At 33.3% G+C, this 20,839-nt stretch overlaps 2 protein-coding genes and 1 non-coding gene across 3 annotated transcripts; 1 reads left to right on the top strand and 2 right to left on the bottom strand.

Annotated features, from left to right (window-relative positions):
* Positions 1 to 4,135: 4,135 nt before the first annotated feature.
* Positions 4,136 to 6,328, bottom strand: LOC129808018 (uncharacterized). The gene is made up of 2 exons (XM_055857664.1): positions 5,984 to 6,328; positions 4,136 to 5,927 (listed from the first exon to the last, which is right to left on the bottom strand). Exons 1-2 carry the CDS (start codon positions 6,279 to 6,281, stop codon positions 5,506 to 5,508), a joined length of 720 nt encoding a protein of 239 aa, XP_055713639.1. The 5' UTR covers positions 6,282 to 6,328; the 3' UTR covers positions 4,136 to 5,505.
* Positions 4,354 to 5,486, top strand: LOC129806706 (uncharacterized). Its single transcript, XM_055855478.1, has 2 exons — positions 4,354 to 4,508; positions 4,565 to 5,486. Exons 1-2 carry the CDS (start codon positions 4,354 to 4,356, stop codon positions 5,484 to 5,486), a joined length of 1,077 nt encoding a protein of 358 aa, XP_055711453.1.
* Positions 6,329 to 11,483: 5,155 nt separating the features above from the next.
* LOC129808363 (U2 spliceosomal RNA) lies at positions 11,484 to 11,676 on the bottom strand. The gene has a single exon (XR_008752393.1). It is a non-coding gene; the product is annotated as a U2 spliceosomal RNA (small nuclear RNA).
* Positions 11,677 to 20,839: the final 9,163 nt, after the last annotated feature.

Below are 20,839 nucleotides of genomic sequence, written 5' to 3'. Positions count from 1 at the left end.
ATACAAATAGTGCCTCAAAGGCTTAAAGACACTTAAAAAGGAAATATCGTTATTCAGCCTTTAAAGAATGATTAAAAATTTAAATTTTTAAAATATGCATACTTTTCAATTCTGAGATAAGGAGAGCTTAATTATTTAAATTAGTGTCAAACTTAAGGATTTACAAATCTGTGTTAAACAATATCATCATGCTTTAAGATCAGGATCATGCTTTATCTAAATTTTTCGATTACGCCTAAACCGTTTTAGTATTTTAAAGATTTAGGGGGCCATTCCGTCTAGCAATGAACCTAAAAAAAAACTTTAAAAAAATCATATTGCAGCTCAATTATTGTGAAGTTTGTCGCAGTTCTATAACTTTTAAGCTAAAACAAATTTTATATTTTAAAATCAAATATCTTTACCAACTGCTGTGAATGAACATTAAATGCCATTTCGACTTGTCAGCATATAAGTCAAGCAACTCGATTTTTTACAAAAATCTCCTTTCCTGTGAATATTATACTTGGAAGATAATTATTTGCAAAGTTATAGAGATTTTAAATCTTATACTTTGCATGTGAAATCTCAAAATCTCAGCTTCAAATCGCTCTCCTGTAGAAATTGCCTACTGCGAGTTATTCGTTTCTTATTCTGAGTGATCGATTTTATCATTTAAGGTTTATTAAAAGCAAATAGTTGAATAAATAATATTAATCTCAGAATTCCGAAATTCAGAAATAAATACCGGCTCTGCATGACCGTTAAAATTGATGTGATAATGAAGGAATCACACCTAATCTTAATAATGTAAAATATTTTGGTAGAAAAGAAAATTAAAAAAAAACTATTCAACACTAATATTATAGCAATGAGTTCCAAGAAAACTACAAGAATTGAAATGCTTTTATGTCTGTAAAACTTTTCATGAAATCTTGGTCTTAACTATTTTTTAAAGAGCCCGAAACACTTAAACCTTTCACAGTTAATTAATTTTATTGATATTTTAATTTAACACATATGAATGTGTTCTGTGAATAGTTGATTACAATAATTGAATCATAAAGCTACTGTATATGTTTAATATGATATAAATAAACATAAGACCACATACGCGATGATTACTCCATTTCTCATTTCTGCAAAGAGACAAAAATAGACTTTTTGGAAAATTCGTAAGGGTAGGAACGGTAGGAACCCAAGCACTATACGGAAAATGAACAACCATGAAACGGGTTTCAGACCTAATATTTATCCATCATGCCTTAAAAGTTCTAATTTCCTAATAGGTAGTTCTTTTGAAAATTATGATCTTACAGATGATAGGTCATTGTAAATGTTCTTGCTTGGAATTCTTGAATTTCGGGTAAGTAACTCTACAATCCAACTTAGTCCTTATGACTCCGGCACACCTTTTAGATCAGGATAATTTCATGAAGTCGAAATTCGAATCCCTTTCTTTCTCACATGCTTAGTATATGCCTATCTCATTCTCTCGTACTCTTCTTCTTCTTTTAAACATCATACCAAATTCAATTTAGCTCAATCGAATTTAGTATGCGAAAGAATGAGATAGTCATATGAAAAACATGTGAGAAAGAAAGGGATGGGAACTTCGACTTCACGAAATTTTCCTAAACTAAAAGGTATGCCGGAATCATTATGGACTAAAAGTTCTCATATACGTTCGCAAAAGTTCGTAATTTTTTCAAAAACATTCTTCGTAACATGATCTTATAACGAGAATTTTTGGTTTTTTACAAACATTTATCCGTAAATGTTTGTAAACACATAAAAAAAATATTCGTAAAATTTTGTCATTTGTTGGTAAATTTTTGCCAGAGAAACAAAAATTGACGAACAAATGTTTGTAAAAGAACAAAAAATGCTCGTCAAGCGACCATGTTACGAACAATGTTTGTGAACTTTTACGAACTTGTTCGTGAGTTACACGAATTGAGAGCATTTCGTAAATCCCCAGTACTAATTCAAAAACATTTACGAACAATTTAACAACATATTTTTTTTCTCTTTGTGCAAAACATTTACACCTGACCACAAATATACATTTTTTCGGAACAAAGGAAGTAAATTTCTAGGCATAATAAACATTTCTTTCTTAGTCTTAGTTTAATCTTGAAGACTCAACTTCCTTCCTCAAAGACAATATATACCTCTTCATTTTCCATGAAGAACACACAACAAATCACCTCTCGCAATATTCCATTGTATTTATAAACTTTAGTATAATTCACGTGCACAAATGACATCAACGCACGATCAGAAAGAAACCCGAAAAAAGATAACTTTTAATTTAAAGTTTTTGTTACACATAATCTTTAGTAAACAAGAACCGCTAGGATCTAGTTTGTTCTTATCTCTGAATCTATGATATGATTTTACAATTTTTCAACACTTTTAGCCGTATGCAATGTCAGTAAAGAGTTCAAGCGTACCATTCCAAGTGGTGACGAAAGGGAAAAGTTTGGATGAAAACCACGTGGAAGACGTATACACACTTTGTACCTTGACATGGAAATACGCAAAGAAATCGATTCAATTTTCATCACTGAACCTTGTTGAGGAAATTGAGGGGATTTCACGGTGTAAAGAGTATAAAGATGATTGACGGGAAATTTAAGCAATAAAGATTTACCAATTTTCTTATAGTTCTCGCAACGGAAATGCCATTTCAAATTGCTAAACACTGAGATTGGGGAGGATTTTGCATACTTTTGGGCTCTTCCAGAGATGGTTGAGATCTTCAAATGGCCAGCGATAGTAGCGATCGTGGTTATGGTTTGAATTAAAAGCAAAAGAGCGGAATTTTTCAATTCAATAATTTACATAAAATGGACTTTGATTTTAATTTTGGTTGAAGGTTCTTTTTGGGATGTGCCTGATCAATGTGGCTTGGTGTGCAGTATGCATTGTCCCCTATGGAGAATTCTTGTCTTTCCCTCTGGGGGGCGACACTCACAATTATCCGCTGCGCCACCTCAAGTGATCCTCACCATCCTTTGGTTAACGATCATCAAGCCCCCAGAGTGACTTTTTTTTATTTTCCACCCAAGAAATTTTGCGCAAGATCGCAATCCTCAATGAAATGTGTCAATGCGATCAATATGACAGTTGGAAAGTGCAAAAAATGCCAAAGAAATTTATTAATCTTTAAGACCGCAGCGAAGATCCTTTGGTGCATAAAATCTCTCTCGCTCTTTGAACTGTTTCTGGTGGTTCTTTTGACCAGCGAAATCCCCATGACAATTTTATGAGCATTGTCTCATTATACACAAATTAGGAAGAGTCATTCCAGCCAAATTAATGGTGACATGAGGCATCCAGCTGAGATACCTAATTTAAATACTTCATAATCTTGAGCATGCGGCGACAACAGTTTGATTATATCACGTTAATGATAATTCAGTTATCTATTTGCGGATGAAAGACACCGATGTTCGGGGTCACGCACAAATTTCCCATATCTTTGCTCTCTCATTTGTAAATTGGATCTCATAATTAGTGTGAATTGTGGCTGGGATGTTATTAAATTTTCTGCCTCTTGGGAATTGCGATTTCGTCAAATTGGATTGAAATCGTAACCAAAACTGTTTGAATATTGAGTGGAAGGTTGGTTCGAGACGACTGGAAATGGAAGATGCTAAAGCGCGCCAAAATGTGAGAAGAGTGCAAGAGTCAGAGTATATTTGGTGTCCATAAATTATTGAGGCAATCGCCTCGAGTATTATTTATTCCAATATCGAGATCCTCCATCAAAATTTTAATCAAATTGTTATGCACAAATTGATCGTATATTTGTTTAGCATTATCCTTTCTTGTTGTTCTCAAGACATTCTTATTTATATGCGATTGGTTCTCTCTGTGCTACGATGTCACACTACCAAATAAAATTATATACTCAAATATTGTAACAAATCAGATACTGTGACCCCTAGGTGGTATTAGGTGGGATTCTTGACAATCTCACCTATTTTAGTAGGTAATAAAACTTTTATAAAAGACATTATAGCAAAAACTTAAAAAAAATTATTTTAAAAATTAGGGTAATGGGCCATTTCCATTGAGAAAAATTTCAGATTTTTATAATTCTCAATTCATAAAAGCTTGCGAAAAAGCCCACTTTTGAATTCGAATATTTTTGACATTTGTTTGTTTTTGTTTTGATATCTAACCTAATTGATAAAAATGAGTCGAAACCTTCGTGAATTGTGTGAAATATCAATCAGAGCGTATCTTCAATTGCTTGATATGCAAATAGAGGACAGTGAAAGGAAAAGAAAGAAGAGTTGTTGGGTTCGTCCCATATTAAGGTTGAGAAAGGATCTTGGTCACGAAGAGACACTGGTCCGGGAAATGAGTAATCGAGATCCTGAATGGTATTTTATGTACTTCCGAATGGATTGCGACCAGTTTGAGTGGATTCTGAAACGTCTGAGACCAGTCTTGGAAAGAAAATACGTAGTTCGTGAACCGCTAAGTGCAAAACTCAGGCTTATGGTGACTCTCAGGTGATTTGAACTCATAATTCGTCTTTCTTGTTTAACACTTTAATACACCTGCCTAGATTTCTGGCGACAGGAGATTCTTACTTTACTCTGGCTACCTGCTACCGTATTGGTATATCAACAGTATGCAAGATCATACAAGAAGTTTGTGTTCTGCTAAACGCTCATCTAGCCCACTATGCGTTTCCTCCTCTAACAGAATCCACTTGGAAAACGGTTTCTGATGAATTTGCCGTCAATTGGAATTTCCCACACACATGCGGTGCCATCGATGGTAAACATGCAAAAATCAGAGCACCAAATAATAGTGGATCCCTCTACTGGTGCTACAAGGGATATTTCAGTATTGTGCTCCTTGGTATCGCTGATGCTCATTACAGATTTTTGTATGTTAGCATTGGTTCTTATGGATCTTCTTCGGACGGTGGAATTTTAAAGGATTCGCAATTAGGACGTATCTTAGAGGCAGGAAAAATTAATTTTCCCAAAAGTTCTCCCATCATTCCAGGAGGAGAAAATATTCCCTACTTTTTCGTTGGAGATGAAGCATTTGGACTGCGAGAATGGTGTCAAGTTCCCTATGCTGGAAGATTTTTGGGTCAAGACTACCAAAACTTTAATATGAGGCTTTCCAGAGCTCGACGTGTCATTGAAAATGCATTCGGAATCTTAAGTGCGCGATGGCGCATTTTTCATCGTACTATTTGTGCAGCTCCAGAAACAGTAGATTCCATGATACAAGCTACTGTGACTCTCCACAATTTGCTGTGCACTAGTAACAAGCACAATTATGCGCCGCCAAAATACACTGATAGGGAGCAGAATGGTAGATTAATCGAAGGAGAGTGGAGGGAAGAAGTTCGAGGATCAATATTGCAAGACATTCCTGCAAATATTCACATTGGGTCTCACAACTACACTAGGAATGCCAGTCGTATCAGAGATTACTTGAAGGACTATGTAAAGGGCAATAGGATTTGATAAAGAAAAAAAAACACAACTACATTTTTTTCTTCTCTATTTCCTCAATAGTTTCATTCAGCATTGCAAATCCTTCAATCATTTTTTCTTTGCTCCAATTAAGAAATCTCATTTTAACGTAGTCTGCATAGGCCTGTGCCATCCTTTCTTCTGTATTCTTCGGGTCATTTGATGTTGTTTGCGATGTTGTTAGGATCTCAGTAATTTTATTGATGAAGGTTCGCCTCTCATCTTCATATGTTTTTGCATTTGCCCTGGCTTTCTTCGTTGCTATCGGAAATTCATTTTCCAATGGACGTTTTTGCTGATTTTTTTGACACATGTTTTTGGAGGCTCCGGGAATTTGGTTCTCAGTTACAAGTGTTTGCTGTTGGCAGGATATATCTGGGTCAAGAACGGCCACGTGATCCTCTTCTGGGTGAATATTTTGTGATCGTCCATCTTAAAAAAAAAGAGAGGAATTGAGTGAAACGCGAGAAAAAAAATTTTTTTCTCACCAAAGCTCGAAGGAAATTCTTCTGCCATCTCATCATCAAGTGAACAAGGAACATCTGAATTCCTTTCCAAATTAGTTTCTGGTACGTTTATGATACTTGGGCTCTCCTGGATCGTACTGCATACATCAAGGACATCTAATTGTTCGAAAACTGGACGTCTTTCCAAAGTTTTGTCCAGGAACCTCATTATTGGAAGAAGCTCCCAATCTTTTGTGTTGTATTTTCTCTTCATCCCTCCACTGGACCCTGATTTCGGCATTTCTTGTTTCACCTTCCTTTTTTCTCTGGCGTATTTCATTCTGAGTGCTTCCCAACACTTTAAAACCTCCTCTGGACTTTTGCCCAAGTCCTGTCCTATGTCCTGGAAAACTTTGTCCGTATACACCGTAAGTCGGTATTGTGGGCAAGCTGTATCCCACACACACGGTCGTTCACGCACTGCATGCACTATTTTCTCCATCTCAAGAATACTGAAGCACTTCATTGTCACGCTTTGGGTTTTCACTGACAATTGAAAACAACCAATATTGATGAGAATTTATTCAATTGGCATGCAAGTGTCGGAAGAAAACTCGTTGGATGGCGCTGTACCCGATAGGAACAGAGGGGAAAACTGTTCACAATTTTTATTTTTAAGCTTTTATGAGAAAAAGTTCAACCAAATTGAACTTTTTCTCATAAAAGCACAATTTTTTTCATATGGACTTGAAAATTTTCCAACAAATTTCTTGAAAAATTTCTCAATGGAAATGGCGCATAAGTGTGCCAAATTTCGGCATAGTTGCATGCAAGCGCCAAAGCCTCAAGTTTGAAATGTAATACTTTTAATTTTTAATACAAATTGAACTTTTTATTTCTTATTCTTAAGAAGTGTTGCTTGGAACCTTGTAGGCGGTTTATAGTGTTTATTTTCTCTAAAATCATTTTGAATACATTTTAAAATGAATAAAAATGTAGACATGGCATTAGTGGCCTATTCCGGCCACCTTTATTCTCATAGTTCCTTGCCGTTTCGGAATTCTTCCAATGCGTTTTTCAAATCATCTTACTTGCCGAAGCGATATTTTTTGTTACTTTTCGCATTGTATAATCTCTAGAGTATGCAAAAACTAAAATTTCATGAAAATTTAAGGAACAAAAAATGTGGCCGGAATTGCAAGCTGGTCGGAATTTGGTACACTTACACTAAGTGTAGAAATAAATTAAAAATTTCCAATTTTGATTTCCAATTTCCAATTAAATCTTTCTTCAAAATTTCCTACGGATTTATGTATTTAGAAACATATCTTATAAGGAGCTTTAAAATTTGGAAAAAAAGATTATAGGAGTTTTCATTTTACATTTTCAGCTTCGTATTTATATATTTATATGAAATTTGGTACATTTAAGCTTTTTATAGGGGGTAAACAAGTCTGCCACAGTTCACTTTGGGTGTCTATCAGAGCGATCTTGGAGACTCATCGTCGCGATCAGAGCGATATAGGAGACTAGGCATGATCTACCACTCATGGTTCACACTCTAGCTATAGTTATTTTCCGCTGGTTTTTAACCCATTCATTACCATGGTATTATACCTCATACGCAAATTCAGTGATTTTAGATGATTAATTTCTGGGCTATTGGACAATTCGGATGTTTTCTGGAATGGAATTTTAGTAACTTTAGTCCTTCAATTACTTGGGAAAAATAGTTCGACAGAGATGAAAATACATTTTGTTATTGTTATCTTGCTTCGCGGAAGGTCATGCAAAATTTTTGCTCAAATATCGGCCAGAAATTCGACATTCCGTCGAATTTCTTAAAATTGGCCTTTTTCCTCTTTCCTGATTTGAATTCTGATTGCCAGTTTGCTTTCTTGAATAGTTATTCTATTTAAATCAATAAAGTCTGTCATGTATTAATGTAAAGAATTTAAATTCAGAGACCGTTAAGACGTGTGCTTGACAGCGGCTTCCCGCGCCCCCATAATAGACAAAAATTCTTTCTTTTAAAAAAAAAAAAATCATCTATTAATCTGTATGAAACTTATTCTAAAATAAGAACATTCTATCTAAAGTATTTCTAGTACATTGACTGAATGGGTTAAGAAATCATAGTTTTACGATTCATTCAAGAAATAAAATAAAAAAAAATTAAACAAAACAACAGGTTGGAACGGTCTTTCCAACCTAAAATCTGAACAAAAAAACTTTACAAACTTACAAGGAGTTTCACGGAATAAACCAAGATTAAACTCACAAAGATATATTTGAAAATTGCCTAAACGGTTTTCTTTATGGCTTTGGCACACCTTTTAGCTCAGGGAAATTTCATGAACTCCAAATTCATTTCTCTTTCTTTCTCAAATGATTTGCATAAGTCTACCTTACTCTTTCGGTTTCAAAATTGGACTAAGCTAAATTTAATTTGGTGTGATATTCAAAAGAAGAAGAAGAAGAGTAAGAAAGAGCAGGATAGATATATGCAAAGATTTTAATTTTTTAAGGGATATGAATTTAGACTTTATGAAATTTTTCTGATCTAAAAGGTGTGCTGAAGGTACTTATGTCAGGATTCATGAAATCAAAAATCACATCTGTTTTTTCTCAAATGTTTTTGGATTTACCTATCCTACATTCTCGGCTCTGCTTCTTCTTTTGAACGTCATAACAAATTCAATTTAGCTCAATCGAATTTTGAGTGCGTAAGAGTGTGATAGAAATATGCAAAACGTCCAAGAGGTTTTCGTATTTATTCATTCTGAGATCAGTCACTGGGTTGTATTTTGCGTTCCTCGCTCTTCGTCAAGGGAATCATTTCTTGAAATGATCTCACATGAACGCCTAAGCGAGATGTGTAATTGAATCAATTTGTGTAACAGATTGTGTAAAATAAGACATTTGCATTATTATTTTTCTTAACCTTTTAGACTATTTTATTTGTTTTTAATATTTTTCTTTAAGAAGGCATTATTTTATCAATAGGGTAAGTGTGCCAAATTTCGGCATAGTTGCATATAAGCACCGAAGTTCTAAGTTTGAAATGCGATATTTTTAATTCATATTGATATATTTTGTTACTTCCCTTTCGGGAAGGTTGTGTGGAACCTTGAAAACTAGTTTATCATCTTTGTTTTCTTTAAAACACTTCCTAAAATATTGAAAAATGAACAAAAAGTATAGACATTACTTTGTGTGCTATTCCGGCAACTTTGAGTGTAATACCGGCCACCTTTTTTGTGACCACCTTTTGTGAAGCAACGCAACGGATAGAAAATTTCACAACGTCAACGGAACGAGTTTAATATTTAGTTTAATACGTTTATATGACCCACAAACCCTGAGATCTTCCGTGTAATTTGTCCTGAAGGCCTGAAGAGTAGTCTGGATCCTGTGATATCTCTACGAACCTGAGAGTATGAAGATGGTTTAAATGGATTACAATGATTGCTACCACACTCTGGATGGCTGGTGGATCCTTACCCTCCTGTGAGTGAATAAACGAAAAAGAAAATTTTCTGTTTTCCCGATAAATGATCTTCACTCGTCCTTTGATGCCCAGAATTCTTGTGAATGTGATCGAATGATGATTCGAATGAAAAGGCTTGAGATTAGTTTAACAAATTCGGATTTATTTCACTAACTCAAAAAATGGCGTGTCTTCGCGAACGTGATGTTGATGCGAGAGAGATTTAAGGTTAGGGTGAAAAAGTTACATTTGATTTTTGTGAAAAGAAAAATGATTAAATTCAGGATGAAAATGAACTTCTAAAACTAAATGGTTTTCTCATGGAGCTCGTCTCCACACACCTTTTAAATCGGGTAAATTTCATATAATCGAAATTGACATCCCTTTCTTTCTCAAATGTTTTGTATATGATTATTTCATTCTTTCGTACTCAAAATTCGATTGAACTAAATTTAATTTAGTGTGATGTTCAAAAGAAGAAGAAGAAAAAGAAGACTCCAAAAGACTGGGATAGCCATATGCAAGACGTTTGTGAAAGAAAGAGATGTGGATTTTGATTCCAGAATGTCCAACCGAAAAGATGTGCCAGAGGCACTGCTGATCATTTGTTTTTCCTTTTATTTCTTGGCATATGAAATCCAATATGGTTTTTATACAATAATTTTTAATCAAAATTATACCTAAATTATACAATTCAAATTTAAGAGATGGGATCCAAAGGTATCATTGTAACCAATGCAATGGTTAATCCGTTTTTCTATTTTTATTCAAAGATATGTTTTTAAACTTATTGTTAACACTGTAGCAATACATTACACTATTTAGTTTCGCTCCTTGGTCTTTTTGTGGTGCCTTTTGCTGTGTGGACGATCGTCATGATCAACACAGTGAGATGGTGTTGCTGGTTGTGAATGGCGCCTCAATAGTCATTTATTAGCAATCGCCATAACCTGTCAGTTGCAGAGGGTGAAGAATTATTAAAATTCTACCATTCGCCGAGTATTTCACTCATTCTGGGTCCTCTCCCTCGCCACATTCGAAATTGAATTCATATATTTGTTTTTACGTTAAGCCATTTATCTGTTTTTTTTGTGTCTTTTTTATTCATTTTTATTATTATTTTTTTAGGGGATTGCTTTTTTTTAAAAATTCACCAAATCTAATGACTTTTTTACCTTGTCCTTCCCCCATGTCCGCTTCCACCACGTGAGTCGATTTTTGGGGAAGATGAGTGACTTTGTTACAAAAACTGGCAAAAATGTATTCAAAAGGCTGAATTGTTGAGCCAGAAAGGAGCGTTAAAAAAAAACTTTGTGGAGAAATATTGCGATGTGTGTACGAGGAGAGAAAATATGGATGGAAATATATTTTCAGTATTAATGTGTTCGTCTTGAAAGCTTCAGCAATAATTTAATAATAAATCATGGAGTCTTTAAACAAAGATAATTGAATCTGTCCATCAGACTAATGAGAGTTAATTACCAACGTTGTTGGTGGGTATGAGAATATTAAATTAATTCCATTCCTTTTTCTCTCTCGTTGGATACCTTTTTTTCTGTTACCTCTCTTGCATTCATATACCTTCCTCCTTTTTTGTAGTTGAACACAATACTATATACACCTCAAGATTGGCTTTTGTGTTCTTTTCAGCCACTCTTGGCCGGGGCAGCTTTTTCTATCAGTTGGTAAACCCTAACAAATAATGCCAGCAATGAACGATAAATATGTGCTGTATTGTGCGTTTCAATTGGCCAAGATGAAGCTGAAAGAGAGGAATATTTGCAACAGGGGCAAGCAAATTGTTCAGAAGGACAAACTTGCAGATACTTTGGCGAATCCGGTATAAGCCAGCTATGAGATGTAAAATTTTCAGTGACTCGAGGAACTATTAAATCCAATATAATGATCCTGGAATAACATAATCACGTCTTAACCTATGGCGTTGAAGTTATACTCTAATTATACTAATTACTACTGGCTGAGGGTTATCATTACAATAAGCTAAATCTTTTCAGTAAAAGATTTTTTTATCTACCATGTATTGTTTTTGGTTTAAGATGGGCCGATCCTGGTGGTACTGCAATACCAGGCCAACCCGCGGCAAAGGTGGAGCAAGCCCCTAGCACTTCGCCAATTTCCAAAAATCAATTTAACAACATTGTCCCTCTATGAGGGAACTATTAGGTGTTAAACTAATAAGAACAGATACTACACTTTGATCTTAGCCGTTAGGCCGAGAAGCGATAACAAACCAATATCTGTCCAATCAATAAGGCCCAGGTCATAGAGTGTTGCTCGCATGAATTATACGCTTAAATGCAAATCTTCAATATCTACGGAATTATTTAATAAAATTCTTTGCATTCTTTTGCAAAATGTTGTTTGGAATATCCTTCAGCTGTTCAATACCAATTTACCCTCCTGATTGACGTTTGTGCAGCGAAATTAATGATTTTCTCTGTTTTCCTTTGATATTTTTGTTGCTAAAATGAAATTTATTATAAATAGAAAAGTGTTGGTCAATGTTTAATTATCCCTATCAAAAGTTACACTTATAAATTAAAATTACACACGGAAATCATGGTAATATTTTGTTATTAATGAAATATTAACCCATAGACGAAAGACAAAGTAATAAAGAGTACAATAAGTTGAAGCAATGTGCAGAAAAACACTTAAATTAACCAATTGCTTAGAAATTATTACACATGCAATTTATGAATACACATAATACAATAAATCACTTGAATGATTATTCTGCCAATTGGTAGTAATTCAAATTACAGAGTGATTATCAAATTCAACATTTCTGGTAGAAATCATACACAATTTTTCAAGTATCCTACTGTTTCAAATTAATTAAAAGAACAATTGTGATATTTATAAATCATCAATTGAATTATTGTGTATTTTTATTTATTAGACAAATTCATGACGTCTTAGAACGATTGACAAATTCTTAGCTATTCTTTGATTACCTCAAAGGCGTCTTCCATACGAGGAGATTTCGAAATGCACCCCACTGCGATATGCACCGGTAAGTCTCGGGAAATCTCCTTTAGTGGTTCGTTCCTGAGATAAATTTTCTCCACCCTCTGTTATAAATTCTCCAAGTGTGCTCTAACTAAAATAAATAGTCTGGAATATTTTCTAAGGTAAAGTACCCTTTATTCGACCGGTTCCTCTATTCGACCGGTAGATTTATTTATTCAATTTAATTATTTTTGCTATAATATATTGTGTATGATCTAACATTAATAGGTCAATTATTCTTTAAATAATACGAATCAGTGACAAATTCATAGAAATTGATGAAATTCACCATCAAATATTCAAAAATTGACCCATCGGTCGAATAGAGGAACCCGGTCGAGTAAGGGTACTTTACCTTATTTTATTTTGAAACGTTTCGAACATCAATCACATAGTGTTTTACAATCAAAGAATTTGTTAAAGAGTGGTAAGTTAATATTTATGCCTGGTGACGAACACTTTATAAGGAAGAGGAGATGGGGCACACATTCTCTATATCAAAACCGTCCTACCGCAGGATTTTATGCAAATATTGTTGCTAAATTAAGAAAATATCATACATTTTTATTTTCCTACAAATCAACTTTATTCTATTCAACTATTTCTTTATTTCTATTTAATGATGTCTAGTTAACAATTCAACCATATTAAGAAGATTAAACGATACATTCAGAAGAAAGATCGATAACGTGTCCCTATTTCACCTGCTTTTCGACTTTTGATAATTTGAAAATAGATCACGAGAAAAACATCTCTTGAAAAACAAAAAAAAATGATTTGAAATCGCTTAAAATGTCAAAATATATGAACATAAACAAATGTAGCTTTCGAAGAGGGAGATTTTCAGCGCCAAAAGATAAGCAAAAATGCACCGGTCTAAAGCTCAGTGATAGACTTTTGTGTCAAAATGGCGATTTCGAAATAAAATCCCCCCGTTTAGATGCTCCCAAAAAGGCACAAAGTACCTAAAGGACAATGAGCAAAATGGTCCAATCTTTAATCATGAGAACACTGAGAAAAAAAGAGGCTGCGATTAACATTTTTTCCTCATAACTTTAACGCTTTTTAGGTGTAAAAATATATCAACATTTTTAATATTAATTTTACACCTTTTGAAGAGTAAAATTAACATGAAAAAGGGTAACTTTAACCCCTAATACACCTTAAAAGAGTAATATTTACACCGATTTAGGATCAATACTTCAGGGTAAAATTAACATTTCTGGAATGTTATTTTAACTTTTTCGGATTTCTCTCACTCAGTGACCATCGAATAGGTATTGGCAAAGGCAATAACTTGTTTCAGGACCGACTCCAAAAATATAGGAAAAGCACAAGAGCATAAAAAATATGTTAGTTATTTCACAGAACAATTTGTAAACAAGGGTTCAAGGAAGATTTTTGTAGAACAAAGAGAACAAACCATATTTTTGTTTCTTAATTTTTCTTGCAGTTTTCAGGATTTTCCTCATAATTCCTTGAACATCCTTCAAATGCATAAAAAAATATTCTCCTTGAAAAAAGAGTTAAGGCCTCCTTAAGTCGCAGAGTCCTAAAAGATACCATTATTCAAAAACTTTGAATAATAAGTTCAGAGTAAAAATATTTTAATCAAACCATTAGTCTCTCAACGTTTGAACCTTTTGTTAAAATTATTTTGGTACTTGGTAATTTTACATTTTTAAGCCTATAATCTTCAGCACCCTACATTCTTTTTTAAGGAGAATATTTCCATAAAGGAGACAAAAGAGTGCAATTGAAATAGAGAATATTCGTGGACATTTGAAGGAAATCTGGATAATTACAAGGAAAATGGAAAGATAGGGAAATGGTTTCTTCTAGTAAAATGTTCCTTGAGTTCCTCTTTCAAAATCGTTCTTTGTCACAGGATATACTGGTATTGAGAAAAAGCAAGATTCATAAAATAATTCTATCCATTTCTTAAAAATTTTTACTTTAAGATATCTCAAAAACTTCACATGATGAACTAGAAGTTTCTTTGGGGTCGACGCTTCCATTTCATACAATGGTTCTCAAAATGACAACTTTTCAGGAGAACCATTTGAAGTTGGCGATTTCATATGCTGCCCATGTAAATTTTTTTTCGAAAAGCTTGAATATTTCGTTACCCGGACGTTGGATAACAAAGAAATTTTCACCAGTTGTAGATCTCGATCCCAGGGACAACATATCTCACGAGGTAATATAAGGCGAAGTCAACTTAGCATAGTATGGAATGGAACTGTCGATATGTTCAATACACACTAAGGATTCCGAAAATATCTATGCTTTGCCACCACACAAAAAAAGTTTTCGTTTTGTTGGACCAGTCAGAGGTAAATTCTAAAAATATTTATTTAAAGTTTAAGTCATACATCGTCTTTTAAATAGCTGAATTTCATTAAGATCGGTTAAGCCGTTTTCGACAAATAAAATGTCAAAGTTGTGAATTTTCAGAAGAATATCTTTAATTACCAAGGACTGACAGACCCTTTTGATTTAGGTCTCGGTAAATTTTAAGGCCAGCAATACCTAAAAAGTGGACCTAGTTCCATATCTGACGAAGGATTGGACCAGCCCTCATACATTTCTACCCATCGTCCTTTCCACAATAAAACTTTCGAACACCTTTAGCAGATGCAATTCGAACACCTTTAGCGCCAAAAAAATTCCTGGTGACCTAAAGGGGATTCGAACCCGAAACACTTGCAACATAGAGCGAGTGCTCTACCACTTGACCCAGTGATTGCTCGAATCTATTAAAACCTCATTAAAAAAATGTTTTTTTTGGCTTGTTTCGAAAACAGCTTCTACGATTTCTTTCGTTTTAAAATATGTTTTAGAGGTAGTTAAGGTGAATATTTCATCCTTGGACACCTAGTGTTTGACAACTATTTCGATATCGAAATTTCCAAGATCAAAGTTTAACTGCTTTGGAGGGCATATTTTTCAACAGATTTACTTAAAATTGGATTTTCTCGAAAGATCTTGAAATTTACAATCCGACTGCATCGGACTTAATCGATCATGAATTCGGTATAGTACCCGTAAATGATTTATCTTTCTCGGATTTAGGGGGAAGTGGGGCACCCTTGAAAGTGGGGCACCTTTGAAATTGGAATTTTTCTCCCATGTTTAAGTCGAACTGAGCCATATCATAATGTAATTTAGCTTCTCAATCTATTTGTACACCTAAATTATATCACAATAAGGCTCAATTTCATTTTAAAATAGGTGAAAAATCTCAATTTCAAAGCTGCCCCACTTTCAAAGGTGCCCCATTTCCCCCTACTTTTTTTATTTGTTCGAAAGCTTGTTGCTCATGCTAAACTTTTCTAGTATGACCTACTTCTTAAGCAATTTCCTATTTCGAAATGATTTTTTTTAAATTTATCAATCAATTTAATTGCTAGTAAAGCGGTATGTCCCCAAAAATTATGAGAAAAGATAATACACGGATAGCTCTTTCTCGTGAGTTCGAGTACTCTGCAAAGGTGGGATGCATTGCCATTTCTTTTTTATTAAATTCCAATCAATTTATAACTTAAAAAATATAAATTTATTAATTTATTTTATCATATTTTGAGACTGAAATCCATTTTTTTAGGGATAATATAAACCTGAGACAATGTAATTTTAAGTATATCTTTTATTTATTTCACCTGCTATCGAGATAATCAGTTGATGTGCTTTCTTGAGCAAAATATTGAAAAACACTCAAAAGTATCACATTTTATGACTCGCTTTTGTATAAAATTTATGAGAAGTTATACATGGATTCATCCATACTTCTGGAAAGATTTATTTTATTGTATATTTATTAAATATGCATTCAATTTTATTAAATTGAATTGCAATTTAAATACTTATTTAGATGATTTTTTTTTAAGAGTTATAAATTATTCCTTGGCTGTTTTTTTATAAACATTTTAAACAAACAATGCTCAAAGAAGAGTTAAAATTGGAAGACATTTCTACAAATATTTATTATACTGATTCTTAAGTATAACAGTAGTTATTACTATCCCAGAAGAAACTCATAAAAAGAGCTTATTAGTGAAAGATATTACAAATGTATAAGGAGAATTCAAAATTCCTAAAAGTCATAAAATTACGACTATTTTGATGCTTTTGAACTGTATAAAGCAATCATCAGTGTCAACAGGAAGAACTTAAGTATAATGGCTCTTCCGGGAGATACTATGTAAGGTTAAAGTGCGTTGAAGTCTTCCGTTTGTTTTGTACCATCATGCACATCATGATGAAAAATGATGAAGAATGCAAGAGACAAGTTGATGAAAAACTCATTTGAGATTTTGACGAGTTGGACCAACAGCCTCGTGATAAAATATCAATCATCCTCCAGACAAAAATTTTCAGTGTCAGACCCACCGCAATCAAATTAATGTTGCAATATTCAAATCTTCAGCCCTTTCTTCTCTCGTTAACTTTCGCCAAGAATTTCAATGCTGATGGTGAAAAAAGTTTTTTTTTTTAGAAAAACTCACTCTGGAAAAAGATTTAAACATCTTCTGCAATTACCAAGTTTCTCAGAGAGAGAAAGAGAGGTGTTTGCAGTAAAATTGAATAAGTATAGCTTTTCATTAGAGATAATTATAGGACGATACGAAACGCCTTTACCCAGTTAAAAACATAAATAATTTGCCTCGAGTTTTGTCCATTTGGATGAATTCACTTCTTGAAGGAACAGCCAAACAAATGATCACCCAGAATCTACATGAAACCCTCGTGGTGAGTTGTTGATTCTCTTCTCACTATTTTGAAGATTTTGATGCGATGAGGCCTCTTTTTTTGTGTTGCCAGCATTTATTAATAAATTATAACTCATATCCATCATTTTAATTGTAGCCCCAGAGGAAATCTCGTTGATTGTTCATCATATTTTACATTATTTTTACTAGTGCTATAAATGACTCCTCATTGATTTTCTGTCTCTGATTCCAAACTATAACTTTAAGAGCGAAAAAATCATTAATTTGTCTTTTATCTTCAATTTTACTGTATTAATTTGTGAATAATAAAATTACACATTTCTCCCTTTTATTTTTATGCTCATGTGAACCAACATTTTAATGATCGCTTCGCTATACAGCATGAACCACCCAAGTGGTATTGATGTTTGAAAAGGTTATTGATAAGGACATTGAGTGTAACCCCATTTAATTCCCTTTTACAGATTTGTCTACGCAAATTCACTATTGTGTTGTTATTAAAAAATATAAAAAAAATCATGGTTTAGGGTAATTTACTAAAATAATACATTCGATGAGAGGAAAATAGGAAACTAAAGTGCTGCTGCATTACCGACTTTTCTTCGTGTTGGCTTCATTTTCGTCTGTTTTATCCAGTTCTCGTCGTGTTCAAAAGCACCAAACAGCCGTGACAGGAACCAACACAAAGAAAAGTCGATAATGCAGCAGCACTTGAGAACAGCAAAATGCTAAAAAAAAAAATAATAGGGAACCAGTGAGCGTTGGGGGATGGGGTAGCTTAGAAAAAAAAAACGATTCTTCCCAAAGCTTTCGGCTCGCATTCCAAGCCTTCCTCAGTAATGGTTAAATCTAGAATTTTCTTGCTTTGTCAATTGGTCTGGGATTTTACAGAGCATGGGCTTTGGGGCTCTGCTCTTTGAATTATTGATATATTCCTTAATTATAGCTTTTAAAGATTCTTATTGTTGCCTTTTAATAAAAAATAAATAAAAATAAATATTAAAATATAAAAATAAATTATAATAATATGTAAAAGACAACAAGAAAAATCTTTAAAAGCTATAATTAACACGTGAACTACACGTGGTTACAAAACTGGCGAAAAAAACAGTTTTTTTTTAGTAATCCAGCGATAAATTAGAGGACTAAAGCGTGTGCACGTTAAGATTGTATCCAATAATAATGCTTTAAAAATGAAGTCTATATAACATTAAAAAAGAAGAAAAAATTTTTTGAAACTTTAATTTCTTGTAGATTTATTAGATACAGTAACGTTCAAAACATTAAATACACCCTTCGTAAGCTTAAATACACGTGATTTGGACCGGGAAAACGCTGTAATATCCAGTTCTATTGACTGAAATAGTTTCATATATAAACCTAAGAACAGTTTTAAACAAAATATGAGAGAATACATACGCTAAAAAATTTATAATTTGAGGATCAGTCAAAAATGAGCTTTTTGGACAAAAATGATCTTATATAAAAAGTAGCCTCACACTAAAACTGATCTAATCTTTTAATAATCATTAAATATAAGCTAAATACTATTATTAAATATTATTAAGAGTCAGAAAAACTGAAAATTATGCCGAGGGAATATTTTTGGTACGGATTGTGGTTGGTTTCCGGTGTGATCTGTTCTGAAAGGGGTTTCTTCTTTAAATATTAAAATTTCTAGCCCAAATTCTACTTTTTTATATATTTTTATTATTATTTTTCAAATTACTTCTTATTATTGTCGCATTTTCATTTCTTTTACTTCATTATTTTATTTAAAAAACATGAATAAAATCATCAAATTTGGTTCTCCTGGAAGAATCCTCCTTTAGCTTTGATAAGCGATTTAGGACAGATTTGGGGCATCCTGTTGATCAATTTCTCCAAAATGTCTGAAGGAACTCTGCCCACATATCCTGAAGTGTTTCCATCAAGATTGGAACTGATATCGGCGCCTTCTCTCGATCGAGAAAATTACAGAAAATTTCAATGGGGTTACAATCGGGTGATTGGGGTGGCTAATGTATGTAGTTTGAACATGTGCATGTAATTGAACAATACAACAGGACCACTTTCATTTAAATTAAAGAATGTGGTCTATAAATCGAATAAGTTTAAATAAAGCCATATTTAGAAACCATAAATGACAGTTTTCTATTTTTTTTTGGCTGAACTAAATTTCATTATTGACGTATTCTGTGTAAAATAGCCCTCTAGCGGCCAAAACAACCCTTATTCTACACTTCTAATCATTTGAAGATTTCAACTTCAGAATTATATAATCAAATTGGGAAAAAATGCAAAAGTTAAAAAAATATAAGCTTTGCAAAATGGTTCTATTATTTTGGCCGCCACTGTATTTCATAATGATCGCCGAAATAATACAAGAACTACGAGCAAATATGCTTAAGTCGTGATGCAATATCTACAAAATTTTTATAAGGAAAAGTGGTAAAGTTATGAGACTTTATGGGCGCTTGTCTCAACCATTATAAAGTGATTTTTCATTTATTTTGCATTAAAAGGTATTTTATTGATCCTTTAGGTTTTTTTACTGGCCAACATAATTATTTTGCTCACCAAATGATTTACTGTCTAATAGTGTCTACAGACTGGAAGTAAATAATTTGACGAAACCAAAACGATAAACTATCTGCAAGGTTCCAAAAGCTCCTTAAAGAGACGCTGCAAAAAACAATCTTGAAAAAAACAACACTTCAAACTTAAGACTTTGGCGCTTACATGTAACTGTGCCAAAATTTCGTACAGTTACCCTATAACCGTTTTTACTTATGGCCTCTACACATTAGGAGCAATTTCTTTAAAAAATGCCTTTTTAAAGAAAATTTTCTCTATCCTTGTAGGCAGAAATGTCAGAATTATTTAAAAAAGGCAATTTTTGACGAAACTTTGCCTTTTTAAAAAAAATCTGAAATTTCTGCCTGCAAGGATAGGGTAAATTTTCTTTAAAAAAGCATTTTAAAAAAATTGCTCTTAATGTGTAGAGGCCATAAGTAAGAACGGTTATAGGGTAACTGTACGAAATTTTGGCACAGTTACATGCAAGCGCCAAAGTCTTGAGTATCAAATGTTGTTTTTTTTCAAGATTGATTTTTTGCAGCTTCTTTTTAAGGAGCTTTTGGAACCTTGTAGATAGTTTATCGTTTTGGTTTTCTCCTTAATCATTTTTAATACTTTTTAAAATTAATTAAAATATAGACATAGCTTTGGTGGCATATTTCGCCCACCTTGATTCTCATAGTTCCTTGCCCTTCCGGAATTCTTCCAAAGTCTGTTTCACATAATATCGCTCGTCCAAACGACAGTTTTTGTTATTTTGTTTCCATTGTATAACCTTTATAGAAATTCATAGAAATTTGAGGAATAAAAGAAGTGGCCGAAATTGCAAACTGGCCGGAATTTGGTACAATTACCCTACAACATTAAGTTATTTAAAAAAAAAAAAAACAACACCTCGGTGTAGCCGCACTTTTGAACTCAAAGTCAATCTTTCTTTTGGTGCCTAACTCCTGGAGGTGTCAATAAAATTAAGAATTATTAAAATGAGTGTAGAATTTAATTTGCAAGTGTTGTGCGATGAAAAGAGAGGTAAAATTATTAAATTATAGTGGATATGGAGGT

This window comes from Phlebotomus papatasi, chromosome 3 (assembly GCF_024763615.1).
Source record: "Phlebotomus papatasi isolate M1 chromosome 3, Ppap_2.1, whole genome shotgun sequence".
NCBI classification, from domain to species: Eukaryota; Metazoa; Arthropoda; class Insecta; order Diptera; family Psychodidae; genus Phlebotomus; species Phlebotomus papatasi.
Note: the sequence above shows the minus strand (reverse complement) of the source record. Positions and strands in the feature narration are given on the sequence as shown.